The sequence below is a fragment of the Anser brachyrhynchus genome (genome assembly GCF_964034855.1).
Source record: "Anser brachyrhynchus genome assembly, chromosome: 14".
Taxonomy (NCBI): domain Eukaryota; kingdom Metazoa; phylum Chordata; class Aves; order Anseriformes; family Anatidae; genus Anser; species Anser brachyrhynchus.
The window spans coordinates 14309868-14330753 of NC_137709.1; the positions used below are offsets into that span (position 1 = coordinate 14309868).

At 36.6% G+C, this 20886-nt stretch overlaps 1 protein-coding gene across 6 annotated transcripts in view; it reads right to left on the reverse strand.

Annotated features, from left to right (window-relative positions):
• RANBP17 (RAN binding protein 17) overlaps positions 1–20886 on the reverse strand; it is a 159972-nt gene that overhangs the window by 55045 nt on the left and 84041 nt on the right. For 5 of the 6 annotated variants that reach the window (XM_080554758.1, XM_080554759.1, XM_080554757.1 and 2 more), the window contains exons 15-19: positions 20786–20859; positions 12702–12782; positions 6524–6587; positions 6328–6436; positions 1327–1430 (exon numbers count right to left, since the gene is read on the reverse strand). In XM_080554758.1, the coding sequence (XP_080410884.1) occupies positions 1327–1430; positions 6328–6436; positions 6524–6587; positions 12702–12782; positions 20786–20859 (432 nt within the window). The remainder of the gene's footprint in view (positions 1–1326; positions 1431–6327; positions 6437–6523; positions 6588–12701; positions 12783–20785; positions 20860–20886) is intronic. The other variant, XM_080554761.1, reaches the window with a different exon arrangement.

The window sequence follows — 20886 nt, forward strand, 5'->3', positions numbered from 1 at the left end:
GAGGTAAATGCAGTTTCCTACAGAAGGATAATGCTATCCAATGACCACTTTGTTTGAATTTTTAGAATTTTAAACTTTAAAATATAAAAGATGATTCCAAAATAGTTTAACTGTATTTAACAAATGAAAAGTTATTAAAATCAAATACATAAACAACAAATGAGGAAACTAGAATTAGGTAAATATTGAAATAGTATCAGGTACTACTTAAAAAAATAATAGCTCAACTCCAGTGATTATTGTGCATTGTGCATCTTCTTGTAATGTGAGATATATTGCATATAAATTATTTATTAAATATTTCTAGCGTATTTATTTTCTTATGAAAAGAAGTAGATAAAAGTGGTGACGTACATTTAACTTTCCATTATCTCGTGAAAATTTTTAAAATAGTGAATTAGAAATTACTGTTAGGGTGTCTTCAAAATTACCCTGCGTAGCTAGAGCAAGCACTCCGGTGTGCATTGTTAACTATTTATTCAGTGACAGTAGAAGGGGCTCTCTTTAATGCAATAGTGTTTTAAGTATTATCATTCCTGATGATGCGGCTTGTATCTAGCAAATCTTTTTCTTCCCTAAAATATACTGTTGTTTTGACACAAACAGCTTGCTACACTTAAGGATTTTACTAATAAAACATAATGTTGTGTTAGATATTATGACTGTTGCCACAGCTGAACTGACTTGTCAAATCAATCCTAATATGGCTCCCACAGGCACATAAAAACCTTATTTAGCTATCAGTTATCCTAATCACTTTGTTCAGTTTAAGGGTGCAATACTTCAAGACCAGTTCCTATTTATACATATATGCCCAGCCATTTAATAAAGTCTTGATTTATATAATAAATTCTTGTTTGAAAAAAATACTTTAAAGCAGCAGTGTTTTATCAAGTGTGTTACAACATGTCTCCTTATACCCCCAAATAAATATGTTAATATACACAAACAGGATACTAGCATGGAAAAGGGAAATGTTACATACAAAACAGATAAACTATCACTGAAGAAAAATGTATCTTTCTGATTATAAACGGTGCTCAAATGGGGGTCACTTGATCTGTAAGCACTGAAAAATCCCAAAGCTTTTATCAGATATTTGTACAAGGTGTCTTTTCGGATAGCCATTCATGATTTTTGTATCCCTATTGTCTACATTCTTAATTATATATATTTATACAGGTATTAATATACATATAAGCATACACATATATGCATTTCAACAGAGACAGACAAAAGAAAGATGACAATCTGTTGCTAAATGCCCGCCCAACTATCAGTTTTTTACACCAATAACTTATTTCCCTGTAATTGAAATAAACCTACCTTTGCCTCTTCTTGTTCAAAACTACTGTTGAATATCTGAGTCACACTTTCAAATGAAACTGTGAGAGGCCGCATGAAATTCTCAAATTCATCCTCGTCTTCACCTACAGGAAAAACAAAACAAACAGCAAAAGCATCAGATCATATTCACACCATTGTTCATAAGGGTCAGTCTCTTAAGCTTTTATAGAAAAATCTCACTGACATCATCAGAATTTTCAGAAGAACTACAGGAACAACAATTTGAGGTTTGACATTTTTTACTGAGCTATAAACAAAAGACAAACTGTTGATCACAAACAACTTGTATCTGAGACTAGCATGTCTCCACATTTCACACCTTTATCCTTTCCATATTTCTGTTTTCTCTGTTAATCTGACAGCATTTGCTCAATACATTAGAAAAAACACTCACAAAATATAGATGAGACTCAACAGTTAGAAGACATTGGATTTAAAGTTGCAATAGTAAATTAGACCGTTCCCTGTGTATGCTTCACAGCACAATGTTTAAATCACAATGTTTTATGATGACATGCTATTTTTTCTACTTCCTATCTATTTATATAGGATGAATCTGCCATGGAAATAAATCCGGACTATGCTGGGGTTATTTGTATCACATCATTGTCTCATTTGTTTCAGAGGTGTGAATTTGGAGTAAATGAGCAAGATGTTGTGGGAATGGAAAAAAAAAAGTGATCATCTTGGCTAGACAGCTGGAAGACTGGACTGTTTCTTTGCCTTGTCATGATGCTGAACATGTAATTATAAACAACAACAAAAAGTTTTTATAAATGGCAATTTGCATGGGAAGTGGTACTCGGTGCTACTTATCTTTAGGTGTTTAACGAGGGTGTCTTGCCTCTTGCATGCTAATTCCTCTCTAGAGCAATGCAGAGTAGGAACTAACTTATGCTTTTTAAAGAGTTCTTTGCTATAGGGCTTCTCTCCCTTCTCTTTTCATTGGCTAATCAAGCCTGGGGAAATCAAGATAGAGAGGAAATAGTTGTGTAATCTTTGCCTAGGGCATCTATATATGGTCAGTGTCAAACACAGCACTTGGTCCAGACTACTCCTTGAACCAACACTAGGACCTTTTTCATTCTCTGCTTCCCAACAATACCATTAATTATAGATTCTTACTTCCTGGGCAACTGATAGATAAAACAGACATACTCTAAGTTGCAACTGAAGTTAGCTGAGTCTTTTGCGCATCAAATTAGTTGCACAAATCATAGAATGGCTCGTGTTCAAAGGGATCTTAAAGATCACATAAACCCAATCCCCCCGCCATAGGCAGGGATCCCACCCACTAAACCTACAGACCACTGCCAAACCTAACATAAGCTTTACAAATTTGTTTCTATTCTTCATAAACTCATCTGCAAAATGGGTTTAATTCCAGCTTCCTATTTCACAGGGATACTGCAAAGATCAAAGCACTCACCCAGAAGAGGCCAGGAAGAAAACTTCTGTCTTCAAAACAGAACATACTGACTAACATAGAAATCCAGGTGACAACCCAGAAAAAAACTACTCACTAGTTACTCATTAAGCTAGGAAGACACATCTGAACTGAAAGAGGCAAATATCCTCTGACAGAAGTAACTGTGATCCTACAACTAAAGCTGTCTCATAACAACATATATATTTCCAATGGAGAGGAAATGGAAGTTTCAAAGTCAAACCCAATTATGGCATTTTCTCAATTCTGAATACTTGGCTTTGTGACCTAAACTGCTTCCTTTTCATGTAGGACTTCCATGTCCAGCTTTCCAGATTTTTTTTTTTAAAAGCAAAAGAAACACTTCCGATAATTTAAGTGTGCTGCATTGGTCCAGAACAGTATCAGAACCTTCAAATAGCAAACTATGTTCAAGCAAACTATGCATCCTGCACATGCAGAACTAGGGAGGCTCAGACACTTCGTGGCAGCTTTCAAATCCCCTGCTGGCAGCAATAGGATTTGGTGGACTTTGGGGAACTGGACTCTAATCCCATCCATCTTTGCCTGTCTCCTCTGCCATCTTCTCTCCATTCCTTTCAACCCAAGTCAGTCTTTTTATTTACCATTTCTGGAACCTTTGTGAACTCCCCCTCGTTCATGGTAATCTCAGACCATTCATCCAGCTTTTTCTATCCTTCCTTAGCCAGCTCTAGCTCCTCAGTCAATTCCAATACAGTATTAGTTTGTGCTCCTAATTTTTGCTCAACCAAAGCTTCCTCTCACGCTCCTAGAAGTTAAACAGTTACTGATCATATTATTTCCTATTTCTTTATGTATTGTATATCCTGATGCTTTTCCTCTTAATTACATATCCAATTACTACCTAAACATTTCTTCCACATTCTCACATGAACCACATTCACATCCCATGAGCAGCACAGTATTAATGAGGAAAGGAAGAAACGATGCTAAACAAACCTACTATGGTAAATTGTTCATTTGCTATAATTCAAACTACACATACATATCCTCGCTATGTCCTTTGGGGAGGAAAAAAATTGCATCACTTGTTCATTATAGTAGGTCTGTGTGTGGCTTAAGGCAATAGTGTTTTAAACCTGCTTTACTTGGAGAGGTTTGGCACTGAGCATGACTGCATATGCCTGTAAGTACAGGACACTGACAAATCACACAGAATAGCTCCTGAAGGTATTTTCTACAGTTTAGATCTACTGCTTTTGGTAGTGCAGAAGAAAACGAAAGAAGTGATAAAAATTTATTAATCCTTATAAAAACTTTTATTTAAACACAACTTTTTCTGGTGTTCTTCTATTAGTTTTGGTAACTATGTAATTCACACAAAAGAATATTCAGTTTACTTTAGAAATCTTGGACCAAGAACCAGTTGGACAAAATGGTGCAATTCTAAATGCCCCCCAAAATTATTAAAAACACAACCAGGGGCACACAGATATCAAAGTATATTTATATCAATACAAGGCTGAAATTATTCAGCAGAAACCCAAGTGCATTTTGAAGCAAATACTAAATAATACTGAATAAAATACTACTGATTTTTCCTAATATAGTTTGATTTTGCTATTTACTCTAAGAGCACCTTGTTTAAAATGTAAATACTCTGAATTTATTGTATTTCATTCATCCCCCCAAAATATTTCTACATCAAACTATTACTCAGAACAGCCCCATTAATGATAATTCATCTTCATACTATTCCCATGTAAATAATTTAGATATATCATGAGAAGATTATATATAAGTTCTTCTTGTAATTTGAAAAAGCTGAAGAATGCAATTGGTACTATGCTTTTTGGTCTAAAAATGCTGCTATGCACAGTTTGAAAAATCTTTTGATTCACAAGAGTACTGTCACTTAATGCTTGCACTAACACATAGAAAGCACAATACGTGTATCCTTTACTTTTTTAATTTGGATCCTAACATGAAGCTCACACTTGTTTGTTTCTATAGATGTGCCTTTTTTTTTTTTTTTTTTTTTTTACCAGTTCAAATCCAAATTTATTCCAGTAGGAACAAAAAGGACAATAGCCAAAAGACCGACATACATTTTCTTCAGATACTCCTGATCATTTCAGATCTCGTAGAGTTGTCAATCCAGAAGAATCACAATGATCTATTAGCTTGAAGCCAGTCATAAGTAACAAGCTTGCATTTTGTTTGTCTGGTGTATCTTTACACAACCTGTACTCTGAGATGTAATTTTTAATACTTGCAATCTTGTTTTTACCAAATCTTTTTTTTTCTCCCCCACAGGAGAAGCTACTGAAACTACATGTGTAACCTACTTTGCTTTAGAAAAATATATGTACTGCTTATGTAAATAAGACACTTAGCCAGTATTGAAAGCCTTTTTAACTGCAAGTAATCACAGGTCCAGCTCACAATTGCCATTCTTAAAAAAAACAGAAACTGATGAACATAGTTTGGTCTCATCTCCAACTCAACTGTTTTCAGCAGCATTCAGTGGCAGACACTACAGGAACCCATTATCATCAAAGGGAATCTCAGCTACTGTTGACTTACAATGTTGTGCCAATCTTCTGCCCATATGCTGTCTAGTCAAGTCCTTGTATGAGGATTAGAAATCAGCATACAAAAGACTTGCCACCTTATTTTTGGAAGCCCTCGTCAGTGGCCCACCATAAGAACATCTACAGGTGTCCACACTCACGAAAGCATTCTGTAAGGCAGATCCTTAGCTGACGCAGGTCCACAACTCTGAATTGGGCCTCTTATCAGAACTATGGCAATTTGAGACACGCTGCATTCTTCATCAGCTTCTCTAACGCATGATTTGTTTCAGTGTTCATTTCGGCAAGCCCAGCCTTCCCCCATCTACACAAGAAAGAGGTAGGCAATGCAGATGGAGCTCTGCCTTTTAGTCTGGTGGCTAAAGGTTGTGCCTGGATTCCAAGTGACTGAATCCTTTATTACATTGAGCTATTACATTGAGTTTTACATGCATCTAACTGCTCTGATTTCCGAAAAACGTCTCAAGATGTAATACCAAGTGCATGCTCAAGTACTGCTGGTTGAACTGCAGAATTCTGGCTACTGTTCTTACTAAACTGAAGGTTTTTGTATATTAGGAACTTGCATGAATAAATTAATTAAAAAAAACCAACAACAATACTTTTACTAGAAGCTGGAAAGTTCTGGCATAATCAGTACTTTACCGAGAATCTCAAAGCACTTATTTAATCATGTATTTTGTAAATACCTCGTATCTGATAAAAGAAGTGCTTCTATGTAAAAAAAAAAAACACAAAAAAAACAAGTATCAACTTGTCTTGCTTATTTCTCCAACAGAAGGCAACAAATAGGCTGTCATTGCTTAATGCCATAAATCTCTAAAGTTAATAGGCAGTGATTTAAATACCACTATAAATAAATATTTATTGTACAATTAAACTGCTTTTTAATTAGTTAAATAAACTTAAAAATCCATAGCATTACTAACTCTTAACAAGACAGCAAGGCATCTCAGGGATGTCTGAGGAGGACCTTACCTAAATCTACCATGAGAAGACGAGTGAGAGCAGTGTAGAACATTGTCCGGCACCTAAGGTCACTGAGGCTGTAATTATCACTGATGCCCAAGAAAGGGAAGTGTTTACTCTGTTGAAACACAAGTGTGTGAAAAGTTTAGCATTCTACAAAATTTACTACAAACTTAACATTTTTTAACGTTCTAAGAAAACTTACTGTGTGGTTCTGAAGCATGAACTTCACAGCCTCTATTTTCACAAGCTTTTTTAGGAGACTATAAGTAGCAGGTGTTAAGGAAATATCAGCCTTGCAATATTATGACTACATTATCAGGTTGTACAAACTTTCAGGAATTTTTAGTCAGAAAAAAAAAACCTAACTGAAACAACAACAAACATAAATTAAAAAAAAATATCTTGAAATTCATCTAGAAATATGTCATGGAGACATTCTTTAGTACATTAAAGACCTAATCTATTATTAATTAAAGCAATTACTTTTCATGGCATATATTCTAGTCACAAAAGAGACAAATGAACTAAATGACTTTTATAATTAAACAGAGAGTTTCCGATAATAAATGGTAGTGTGTTTTCCCCAGACAGCCCCATGTTATCAGCATGGTAGAAAAGAAGTATTTCTGCAACTGCCTGTGTTGAAGACTGGCCTTGGCAATGGGATGGGCAGCAGCCCTGAGCAGCACTGAAGTCATGGCCTCAAAATCATGGATGTGATCTTACAGGCCTGTCATTATTTCAGTTACAAATAAAAGTGTATCTCATCCACATTCAACTATGTTAACCACTAAACCAAAGAATTTTCAGATGTTTAAGAAGCAAATGGAAATTTCTTAGGAGCATACAAAGGCTCAGAAGCAAAGCCAAACACAAGGTAGTACAGCAGGGAATTTTAGACGTATCTATGGATACTTCCACAGTAACGCCAATTTTTCAACCTTGTACACATAAAGCCAACCTAACTGACCACTGCTAGGCATTAACTGACTTCCTCCATTCCACAGACTGGCCAAATTGAAGGCAGTGACGGTGCAGATGCCAAGTAACCACCACAGTACGGAGCCAGGCCCTGGCCGCCACCTGGGCCTCTGCGCCACACTAGCAGAGCTCCCGACTTCTCCACAGGAGCTGCCTGGCCCCGTCCTGGCATGGTAACCCTCAGTCCGACTGCACCTTCTTGTACACAACGGCTCCCAGGGAGATGCACACTAAGTAGCATAAAAGTAACCTATTCTGTATTAAATCAAAAGCTGAACTTGCAAAAATTAAGTTAGAGAAGGCCTTAAAGGTCAAAAGCTCAAGACTTGTTTCACAAGTTGAATCCTTTCCTAGCTGCAAATTACAAGCATCTTTAACCACATGAAGACATGCTAATTCCCCAGCTCAAATGAACTTGGGCTTGGGGGAAGGAGATAACACTGGCCATTCCAATAAACGCCATGACAACACCTCTGTGAGCTTTTGTTCAGCAGGTAACTGCTCCCACCAGGGATGTCTGCAAGTGAGGAGAGGACATGGGCAAAGCGATGGCCTGGATTTTCTTACTCCTGCTTCTCCTTCATTTGAAGTAAAATTGCTCTATGACTTTCAGCAAGTCAGTTAAATTCCAGTGTCTCAGTTCTGCATTGACATATCCAAGTATACTAATATACTTTTTCAGAAATGCCATAGAAATATTCAAAAAGCATCAACATTCACAGGCAATGAAGGCATGAAATGAAAGAAGAGACTTATGGGCTTGTACATTCTATGACAAGTATTATAAAAATAGGACTCATTTGTTTGCTGAACACAGTTCATCGCTGGCATTCATGAAGTTCTTTAGGAAATAATCAGTATGTGATTGCATAATGTTACAGGAGTGCATATGCTCCTGTACAGACGTAGAAGATTTTACAAATACCCGTAACTCTTATTATTGCTGGTTGTTATTTTTTTCCTCCCTCTCCAAGTACTTCACTCTGTCATCCCTGCAAATAATTGGTGCAAGTGTTCTGTTGGATTACTTTTATAGGAACAAACAATTTCCTTTTTCATTTTAAATGGATTTTTTTTAACAGGTAAAAACATACCAATAGGTTTTATAGCTGCTACTAGAAAATCTCCTAATCTAGTTTTAAGATGATTCTTTTGTCAACTTACAGCATTTTACATATCATTGCCTGTTTTTATACCGCGAAGCTACATTCTTTTTTCCCCGTTAAAAGAGAGAATCTTTCATAACACTGGAAGACTAACAAAGACACAGATAAAGAATTTTTGAGAGACCATAAATATTTTAACTCAAGTTATTGTACAAAGTAACAATGAAACTGTAGTTATTTTGATACAAAAATATACAGTGAAAAAGTTAATTATTAGAAAAAACTAAACATGCATGAGGGAGCACTATGGCTTCAAAGACATAAAGGAATGAGTAACATATTCCATTATGTAAATGAATTCAAAGATATTTCAGGACTGATCAGCTAGGAGGGACATAATGATTTATAATTCAAATAACTGAGCTTTGAAATCAAATTGGGCTAATATATTTCGAAATATGCAAACCTGGAATAATTGTGAAAGTAATGTAAACCATGACACCAGCTCCAATCATTTGTTGCCTTTGTTGTTAATAATGTCCTATATTTTTTTCATTTTTTTCCTCCTCTACTATACAGTACAGCTACTGGGATTATTATTTGCTTTTAATTCTAGATTATCCTTTAGAAAAAAGAGAGTATTAAACACACAAAAAAATACCAATTTTGAAGACTGTCTAGAAGCTGATTGACTTACAGGACAAGTACTGAAATTAAATAAATTACTATTTTAACCTTTCAGGCTAGCCACAATTTAATCTATATCAAATACTGAAAATTGATCCACTGGATCCAGCATCTTAACAATACTCTGTTTCTTTCAAAGCAATATATACCTAATACCTTTAAAAAAAAAACTAATATAATGTGAAAAGGCCAAAGTTTGCAATGCCAGGAAGTAGTTATAAACTACTTCATATGTTTGAAATAAAAAGTACTTCAGTATTATTATTAAAAAAAACTATTGGTAGAGTTTTTTATAGGAAAAAAATACATATCTTTAAAAGCCAAAATGACCAGTGAAATTGGGTTGTACATCATTTTCTGGGAAAAAGGAAAAACAGCCTCGACAGGTGTAATTTATCATTTTTCTGATTTAATACCAAAGAAATATATTAAAATAATAAAAAGAATCCTGAAATCCTCAAAATTTGTAGTGATAAATAGCCCTCCCTGTCTTTATTGCATTATGCCTACTAACAGAAATATTGCATGGTGGATTTTGCCAGACAAGGACGATTATTTTCCAATAAAAAGTTGCATATTAAATTCCAGCACAAAAGTGGGTGTCTAATACTTTTGAAATCTTTTATGGTTTGCCATGGAACACAATTTTAAACTTAACTAATACAACATCACAGTGAAGTGAACCAGCATTAAAGCTGTCTTTGTACAACCCCACCCATCTAAGCAGAAAAGCTACTGTTCTCAGAATTTGAAGTATTTCCACTGAAAAATAATTGAATACATTTTTGGTATTTATGTTTTCAGTTAATCTCACTTTTTACTAGTCTTTAAACATTTCCAATGAGGTTTAAGATGTATATTTATGGAGGCAGTGCTGCTTTACATCCTGACTATGCATAGGGGTCTGAAACTGCTCTTGCAACAGTTAGCAAGTTTCTGCGAAGAAAAATACAATTTCATCACAATTTTATTCTTCAGGAGAGCTTGGGTTATTAAACATCTATTTTTTCATCCTTTCTAGGTCCTGATATTATTATGTCTATTTCATGCGCAGAAACTCATTTACTGCAAATATAATTTGAGTAATTTGAAAACTAAAACTATCAAGACATTTCAGCCTTGGAAAAAGTATTATTTACGTCAGTAGTTTATACTGACCCCCCATTCTTGAGAGCTAGCATGTGAATAAATGCCTTTGAAAGCCTCCATAATACAATATGAAATGCTAGATGCTTGTTGGCTTTAACAATAACATCAGACTGATTATTTCAGCAAGTATACACGTATGAATAAATAAGCAAGCATTGTAAGTTAGGGGCACCATGTTAAATTTCTTGGTTACTTTTACATTTTGAACCCTACTGAAGCCGTTAAGTATATCCCATAAAAAAGAGACAGCTCATTAGTCTCTTCATAAATCTTATTAATGAAATAAATTCCCTTCTGTTTTTGTAAAAATTTTTAGAAAAGTTTCACTTTCAAGTCCTTTCCAGTCCTATTTCTGTGATGCCATGAGAACATAAACATTCATATTTAAGAATATCTCGAGTTAGCTGTTTAATGGTATGTCAACGTACACATTGTTTGATTTTCACTGAACAAAATTCACTTACAGAATGTGGAAAGCTACAATCATCTTTCAACCCAAGGAAATATATTAAAATTCTTCTTATATGATTAGAATTCTATGGAGAAATAAAATGATTCCAGTCGTCATATTCCACCTGCCTACCCCTCTGCTTGTCTAACAATTAATCTTCTCTAGAAAACTACTGAAAAGTTGTTTTTATTTTAAAACAGCAAAGGATTTCACTATTGAGTGTTTTCATGAGCTCTGGTGGTTTATTATCTGTTGTATACCTATACATATTTTGTCACAGCAAAAATACTACCACTTTTAAAAAAAATCTTCTTGCTCAATTCACTGAAAATTCAAAGAATGAAGAATGATCATTCTTAGAATCACAGAATGGCTTGGGCTGGAAAGGGACTTAAAGTTCCAACCCCCCTGTCATTCTAGGGGTGCCACCCACCAGATCAGGTTGGCCAAAGCCCCATCCAGCCTGGCCTTGAACACCTCCAGGAATGGGGCATCCACAGCTTCTCTGGGCAACCTGTGCCAGTGCCTCACTACCCTTTACAGTGAAGAATTTCTTCCTAACACACAGTCTAAATCTATCACCTTTTAGAATCATAGAATGGTTTTAGTTTAAGACCAATTCCCCTCGTCCTATCGTTATCGACCTGAGTAAAGAGGCCCCCTCCATCCTTTTTATAAGACTCCTTTAAGTACTGAAAAGCCACAATGGGGTCTCCTCGGAGGCTTCTCTTCTCTAGGCTGAGTATCTCCAGCTCTCTCAGCCTTTCTTCACAAGAGAGGTGCTTTAGCCCTCTGAGCATCTTTGTGGCCCTCCTCTGGACTTGCACGAACAGGTCCACATCCTTCTTGTGCTGGCAGCCCCAGACCTGGATGCAGGACTCCAGGTGGGGCCTCACGAGGCCAGAGCAGAGGGGGACAATCCCCTCCCTCCCCTGCTGCCCACCTCTCTGGTGATGCAGCCCAGGGTGCAGTTGGCCTGCTGGGCTGCAGACGCACACTGCTGGCTTGTGTCAAGCTTTTTGTCCACCAGAACCCCCAAGTCTCTCTCCGCAGGGCTGCTCTCAGTGTGCTCTTCTCCCAGTCTGTACTCCTGTCTAGAAAAGATCCCCCAGTTCCAACCCCCCTGCCATGGGCAGTGACACCTCCTACTAGATCAGGTTGCCCAGGGCCCCATCCAACCTGGCCTTGAACACCTCCAGGGATGGGGCATCCACAGCTTCTCTGGGCAGCCTGTTCCAGGGCCTCACCATCCTCTGTGTAAATAATTTCCTCCTTCTACCTAATCTAAACCTACCCTCCTTTAGCTTAAAGCCATTTCCCCTTGTCCTATCACTACACACCCTGACAATGGGTCCATCCCCATCTTTTCTGTAGGCCCCCTTTAGGTACTGGAAGGCCACATACCGTATTCTTCTCCAACTAAGGATACACAAGTGAATATTAGCACAAGTTACAAAAGGTTTGTAACAAATAGCAACTCAGCATCAATGACTTGGGAAAAAATTTCACATACTAGAAGCCAGACAAACATCCTTATGCAAAATTGTGGCTTTCTTCAGTGTTAATGATGACACTGACAGAGTGAGGAACTTCCAGTGAGGCAAAAATAAAACATATGAGGAGGCTTGTGTTTAAAATTTGACTCGTGCTTCTTTTCTTAGTTAACTCATCCTCAAAGTAGAACCAATCCTGTTCCCAGCTGCTTAAAGAATCAATCCTGTTCTCAGTACTGTTGAACTCATCACCAGTATTGACTTCAAGAAGATTCCGAATGGGATAGATAACCATAAGCAACTAGTTATATTTTTCATTTGCTGCTAAGAATTACGTGAAAATAACCCTGCCTTTTAAAAACCAGTAACCATGCAGAGGAAAAGATAAACCAAAACAAATAAACATTAACATCCTAATTGGTTTTAAAATGTGGCACATAAAACAACAACAACAATCTCATTAAATTTTACCTTATTATTTGCAAATAGTGTCATATACAACAAAAAGGATATCCAACTGAAAGGTCATTTAGAAACTGAAGAGTTCTTAAAATCACAGGCTCACATCTTCCCCGGTATTTAAGATTTGTAACACTAGAATAAATAAAAAAAATGTGATTTTATAACACAATTTTCTCTTTCTGAGAATTGCCATACAAAAGCTCAAACTAGTAGAGCATTATACTATGAATATATTCCTGTGATAAGTCTTAGGATTTTCCATTTATAAGATAATGTTATAAAAGTATGCCCAATGTTTTTATCCTGAACAAGTGATCCAAACATTTTATAATCCTGTAACAAATATCCTAATTAAAAAAAAAAACAACAACAATATTCCTTTATTATATCTAATAATTAAATGAAGCTTACCCCGACTTATATCTATCTCATTTTTCTACATAAAATCTGGCCACTTAACTTCTGCAGTATCTATCAGCCTAGTTCTCCATGCGATAAAACCAAATTGCTATAATTCCCCTTCAGCATAGGAGAAATAGGGTACAGAAAAACTAGAGGGACAGATTCAATGAGCTGGATTCGCTGCACCCAACTCCCGGTGAAATTCTGCGTTATGGTTCTTATACTAATCCCTATTTACCTCTTCCCTCTTTCCAATACCAAGCACTTAACTAACAGTGAAGATACTCAGGGGATACTGCATTTCCCTAATTGCAACCCCTATCAGACACTGGCATTTTGGAAGAGTATTCTCTTATTAATGAGCCAACACAAATTATGATATAGGGTAACATTAGACATATTACCAGTCCCTGGGGACCACCAACCATGTACAACATCTTCCCATTTTTGGTGACAATGACTTGCTCTACTGCCTTCCAACAGGTTAACTGTGAGACTTGAAACCTACAGCTAAGGGCTTCTACAGCTTCTTCTATACCGTGTGCAGGGCAGCACAAAGACACCTAAGTGACCTGGGATGGCATCTGCTGTTTGTTCAGCTACTAGACGTAGTTAGGAGGTGAAACGGTGTCAGGAGCCTTCAAATGAAACAGGGAAACTGAAGCCTATAAAGTGGAGGAATGGCATTTTTCTCAAGTGAGAAGTGGTTACAACAGTAAGTTAAGTCGCTGATCCTGTAGTCGGGCATCTGCTAGCTTTCTTAAGGGAATGTCACGCAGGTCAGTGTCAAGAATCTTACTGAAGCCCAAATGTTTGATACTTCATGTTTTGGTTGTACATTCCTGCCAGCAAGTCCAAGAAAAAATTAACACAAAAAAAGTAGCCGAAACACACTGATCACAGTTATAGACTAACTACCAGTAGAACTTTTTTAAAACGTAAAACTTTTTCTAGTACTCCTCTGAGAATCACATTTGGGCTGCCTGGCTTAGAACAGGTTGCTTGCTCCTCGCTCCCTTTTTTGAAGGCAAGTACTGAGCCCTGCTCTTCTGGGAACATTCACTCCCACCTTATCAGAAAGCCATAAGAAAGTTGAATATCCCCCTTCCTTCAGATGGAGAGAGAATGCTGTATAAGAGAGAATGCGAGCACAGTTTCTGATATTGGATTCATCTGGAGAAATAGAAAACCTATTCCTGATAAAGACAACAAATTCCTAGGGTCTATCTCAAACTCCCAGGTGATGAAGAATAAGTAAATTTACATTTGTATGCCTCTGTTTCCCTGTCCACAGAATAAGCGTAACAATTCTGACTTTAAGCTGTCAGACCTATTGATGAAAGTTGACCATCTAAGAGGCATAATCAGCACCAGCTATTTACACAGTGAAGCAGTAGGATTGAAATTTTGGGAATGGAGGACCTGAAGATCAGATGTTCAGTGCCTTAAAATCAGCGTTGATTATTGCCATCTTTTACATATACACAGGCTAAGGAATGCACTACACCACATACACTAAACCTCTTTTTCAGGAAGTTTCAAGAATGCAGTTTAAGGCATCTGAATGTTTAGTATTATTTGCTCAGGAAAAGGCAAATAACAATGCAATTACCAAAGCAGTATTCCTCAATTTATATTTGCAAACAAACATTGATTTACTTAACAAAATCTCTATGAAGAGCTACAGAGGTTCAAATTGCCTTAAAGAAATAGCCCATTCTAGCAAGTCCATAATTCATAGTTTATCTCTACTATGGGGAGTTCTGGAGATGTTTATAGTTGCACTAAATCCTTAACAAGTATATACCATACAATGCAATAAAAATGAATTTGGACTATCCAGATGTGACATCAATATCAAAATCATAAAAAGGCTACTTTGCAAAAGAGCAAAACCCTTGTCCTTCAGTAGCTAAATGTAAGACATTTAAAGAAAAACAAGAAGTCACAGCAACAGCTTGAAGAGAAAATTAAAACTATATAAGGAAGGCTCTTCAACATTTCATGACTTTTTTTAAAAATTGTATATCTTCTCATGTCTGTATTTGGATGCTGAAAGATAGAGTAACAATATAAAAGCTAGAGAAGTACTCAAGAGTGAAGAGAGGCTGAAAAAAATCCATTATAATCTTAGCAGTTCCCATTTTTGTTTTTGTCTTATCAATATCAGACAATATGAAAGGCACATAAAATGTAATACTTTAAGAAACACCTGTGAAGGATTTTAAGTATCTGAGAAAATTTGTAAAGATCCATAGAGGAATCTCAGAATACAAAAAGCGATTTTCCACCATTAAAGGAAGAGAAACCAAGGAATGAAAGAAGAGAAAAAATTTACAGCTCTCACAGAAATCATGGCAAGACAGCTCTTAAATCCAAGTGCTGGTGTCCTTGTCTCTTTCTTTCTCAAGTGGCTTATTGACTTAAAATATGAACTAAGTGAAACTGAGTCAGAGCAACCTATCATAAAGTTTCAAATGAGTCACAGAAAGTCAGAGTTTCATCAAAAGCTACACCAATCCAAATTAACAGAAATGGTTATGGTTATAAGCAGCACTGAACACGTTTTAAAGGCAAATACAAGAAAAGTGGTAATAAAAAATGGCAAAATATTTGCAATTTTGATAACTACACAGCATTAAAATACTGAACTAGGTGCAGAAAAATGAATAGAGCTATGAGAATTTAAAAAATATTAAATTAAACACCATTAAGAATCCAGTATACTTTCAAATATTTGCTTTTAGTTCACCTTTTTGTAAAAGGACAAGAATAAAAGCCTAGCTTCTAAAAGCTATACCAAAGAAGGTGAAACTTCCCAGCTTTTTCCCCTTAGAACCCTCCAGTTTGCTCTGAGACCTCCTGTCACCATCACTGCTTACTAGTGCAGTTCTATCAGCGTACCAAACACCTCTGCCCTTGTGACTTAAAAGTACAACTTTAGAGGTTTTTGTTTTTTAAATCTAAAATATAGAATGGGAAGGCAAATAGTGATTAGATATGCCAATTTACAATTCTCTGGGAAAAGTTTCATCCACCCACAGAAGAATCAAAATTCTTTGCACATTCCAAGTCTTTATGATAGTTGAAAAAAACAAAACAACAAAAAAAAAACAACAAAAAAAACACCGACATCCACTTCCAGCCCCTTAAATCCATTTTGTGACATTTTTGTTTTCTAACCCATTTTACTGTCCTTAATTTCCTGCCCTATCCTTACTGTATACAGAAGGATCTTTTCAAACACATGGACTGTATCACTCCTATTAAAAGGATGCACACCGAAGGACAGTCCCCTTCATAAAAGATGTAATAGCTCTTATGGAAGTTGAGGACTGGAAATAATACTGGTGGAGTACAGGAATGGGATGCCCAGCTTAGAAGACAGAACTGAAAAATGTACAATACAATTTTAAAAAGAAAATTTTGGAAGAAAACAAGAGAATCAGGGATAGAAGATAAAAAAGCAAAAAGTTTTTTTTTTTTTTTTAATAAAATTGTGAAGTCAGCAAAGAATAGGGACCACTGAAGAGTTAGTATGTACTATACAAAGAGAAAATCCATCTGGCCACATGGATGGTCAAAGATTTGTATCTTGTCAAAGATATTTTGCTACCCAGCCGGAAGAGATGACATTTGCTGTAAACCAGCACATTTGGAGATTTCTTTTTAAATAATAAAAACAAATGAACAATTAGAGCAGAATTAGAGTGAATTAGAAAGCCTGAATCATGTAAATTTAGGAATAGCCTTTGTCTCAAGAATACAGATATACTTGTGTTATAGAAATCAAAAAGACAAGAAGAATCATACAATTTAAACTAAACTTTCAAAGTTGCTTAAGGTGTCTGCTACCAAACTAACATTAAAAAGTAGGAGAAACAATCATCCAAATCCCCTAAAAGAACTTTGAAAATATCTTCCTTGCGTGATAATTGTGTTTCAGTAATAATGAAGACAGCAATTTGTTGGGAAGAAGGCTCCGTACAGTCATGTTTTAATTATTTCTTGTACATTATCATCATTTACAATAAAAGCTCTCTGTGGCTCAATGACAGTGATTGGATATATACTTTTCATTAGAGCCGGACAAAGGTGAATAGTTAAAAAAAATACACATACTGTTATGAATAGAAGTGTCAAGTTTTAGTTTGCTGTGATTCATGGAGTCGTGTAAGTTCTGAGTGTTCAGAAAAATATGCAGAGATCCAGACTTTTTACGCTTATCTAGAATTTAAACACTACATGGAAAAATCTCTCTATTTATATGTATGTGTGTGTGTATCCACCACAGTGAAATCGTAACAGCAGTTAAAAAAAAAATCCGACAGCAGTGTTGGATGCGCATCTTTCATTCATGTTTCGGTTATTTTATCATGTTATACCAAAAATACTAAGCATTTGGGTGAACATTCTGTTAATCTACCTCACGATAAATCATGTCCACATGTATTTGATAATAACTGAAAGGAACCCTAAGAGGCTTACAAAGAATTCATGACAGAAAGGAAAGGTGCTTGCTGCCAAAATAAATAAAAGACAATTAGGACCAGATGCCCAGGAGAGATTCAAGGAGCAGATGGAACTAAAACTACCCCAGTCTAAATGTCTCCTTGCCTCTTACCTATACAGGGAAGGATCAAAACAGGTGGGTAGCTACTGCTCAAAAAGAGGACCCACAGAAGAAAAGAACTGCTGTCGTTTCTGGGTACAGTGCCTCACTCCTTGCCAAAAGAGTCCTGGCCTCGAGCCACTTCCCAGCAGGCCAAGAGGAATACGTGACATGGCTGTTCTGGGAGGAAGCAGGAGTAAAAAGGATAGAGCTCGAGACAGACAGAAGAACAGCATGTGGCTCTGAAAACCAGTACCCTGGGTGAACAGGCTAGGCAAGAGGAAGTTTAAGGAGCCAGACTGGGACCTTAAGTCATAGCCCTCTAGATTCTCATCATCCCCTGCAGCCCTACTGCCCCCTTCAAAAGCCCTTGCTTCCCCCTTACCTGTCTTCACCCGCACCTTCCTCCTCCCAGCTTAACCCTCCTTGAACCTGTTCTGCTCTTGCTACAGAGTTGCTGAACATGGCTAAGAAGGCTCAAGGTGCCTTGCATATTAGAAAAAACTTGGTTTGAGGCTAGGTATTTTTTCAGCTGACTTTTCCCCTGTCACATGTATACCTTTTAAGATGATGGTCAAAGCAAGCAAGGGCAGTGATGTTAAAAGAGGTACTCAATAAATTTCTGCTAAGACTATGATGAAAATACAGCCATTAACAGATAATCTGCCTGCATAGAACTTCACTCCTCCAGAAACAATTTAAGATGAACTCAGTAAAAGGTACATTCATTAACTTCCACTGGAAGTGTGATAAGAAGTCTAGGACCTGATGTGACAGCAGCACTTTAAACTATTGTCAACAGATCTAAAGGACAGCTATTACATTGATGTATCTCAAAATATTTCTGTACTTTGGAGAATACCTATTTAATGCAACCTCTAAACCATAAACTGATCAGTGGCTACTGCAGCTACTAGTAGCTACAGCAAGAAGTATTTCAAATTGTTTTCTATTAATGACAGAATTCGATGAGGGTGAGTTAACATCTTAATGTTTTATTAAAAGTGTATTTTAAGAGAAAAAGGTGAATGATTTAATCACTCATGTATCCTGTCCACTGCTCTTCAAATGTGTTAAGATTAGTGTCAGTAACAAATCATCAAAAATGCTGCCAGACTGGATTGCCCCATCAGACACTACTTGTCAGATTATGCATCAGCATGTTTGGGTTTCACACCCAGATTTTCCTATCGACATGCTATAACTGGGAAGAAGCTAGTTTATTAATTAGCACAAACATGAGTGTGTTTGGACAACAGCATCACAGTCAGTTCTTAAAGATACTGACTGAATTGTCCAATTCAAGCTGTAACATTCATTCTGCAAAACGAAAATGATCTGCAATCTGATCAATGAACAATTCATAAACTGCATGTTTTGAAAAAAATACAGTAAGCCACAGAGTAAGAGAAAATACAAACACAGAATGCGTAATCTAAAAAGCAGCACTGAGTTTTGCTTTTTATTTACCTGGTTTTCCTTGTAAAAACCTCCATGCAACATTAAAACACCATCTTCTCTTGATTTACTGTGCTTGTGCAAAACCAGCCACATCCAAGCTAAACACATGTAGTACTTATCACACTTGTTAAATGATATACTGCTATTTCCTCAATTAGCAAGTGCAACATGGATTTCCTTGCAATGGTATGAAAGAGTAGAAAGAGGGAACAAACTGATTCATCTGGTCTCCATACAGAAGTCCTCTTCCCTCTTTTTCCTCATTCGTTCAAGTTTCACTGTATTTTGAAACAACAAAGTGAAGCCTAGCTAATTCCATGACATGAAATGCTTCCAGAAACTCTGCAGTAAGTATCTATCAGTATTTTTCCATTCATCACCCTCATTTACCTGTCTACAAAGCATTCTCCAGATAAATATCAAGGTTTGATGGGTACTATCGTTATCCTAGGGCAGGATGCAACACTCAGCTTCTGGTTTAGAGGAAGCAAAACATGTATGCCTTATTTTCCATATAGAAGTTAAACCCCGTTAGCAAATGACTTTGTCTTAATTGCTATTGTTTCTCAAGGTTGGTAGTCATGGCAGCAAAAGACAAGTTCATGTTTAATACTGTCCGAACAGATCGTGGCTAACCTGGCAATGCCAGAAGAGATGCTTCCCTAGTAGGTCTAAGTCCACAGAAAGTATTTAATGGTCATATAGGTCAGATTTAGGGGACATGAACTTAATGACAGAATGCAATGTTTTCCTCACCACAGAATGAAGACCTAAAGTACTCGTTTCTCTTTCTCCTGGCACACACACAACTCATTGCCTCCTGGAACTTCCCAGATTTTTTAAGTGGGTATTCATAATTGTTTGGAGAGACCGTTTTGTTTTGAATAGAGAGAAAAAATGATTTAGATGGAACTTTTCAGTCAGGAGAAATTCTCAGGTCTCACTAAGGACATACGTAATAAAACAGAAAATCCTAGAAGTTTTGTTGGACCTATAGACTGCAACAGAAGCACAAGAAAAAGAGCAATTCTCTAGGTTTATTCTTCAGAAGTACTGCAATACTTGTCTGACAGAAAAACACACCATCTTATCTCTGAGATGAGAACGGCAGACAATAATGCCCCTTTTATCCTTCAGTATGAGTCCTTAAAATCTTTCCATGTGAATCCATACTTCTAAGAGCAAAGTTTGCCAGATCTTGCCAAAAAGCAAATCAAACAAACCTCCCCAAAACAAAGAAAGATTAGCTTAACTTGGTCAGCTCCCTGCTGTGAATCATGCTGAAGCTTTACAGGTAATTCTACTGGCATCTGAGGGTGCAGGAACGAGAAGTGGGGAAGGGAGGGAACTGCTTATTCCAGGACTGTCCCTGAACAAGCGTCTATGAAATTTCAGCTTCATCCTCCCATAAGCCATTTCTAGAAGTGATGCAGGCACTCTGAAGTACCTATCTATCTCTAAGTGTTTATTTAGAGGCCTGCGGTACTTTCAGAAAATAAGGGTGCTTTTAAAAATAGCTATTCCTTACTTGAAATATTTAAAATTTACAGAAGACATTATTCTAGCAAAGGGCAAACTTAACAACATAAAATAAAACACGGATTTAAAGTAAACACTAAAGACAAAATACATACAGAATAGAACCCAAGGATAAACTCACATTTTTGTCATAAATGTTTCTAGAACCTGGTTGTCATCTGTTATTCCTAAGACTTCTGTCATTCGGGCATATACCTGGAAATAAACATTTCAACAGTAACA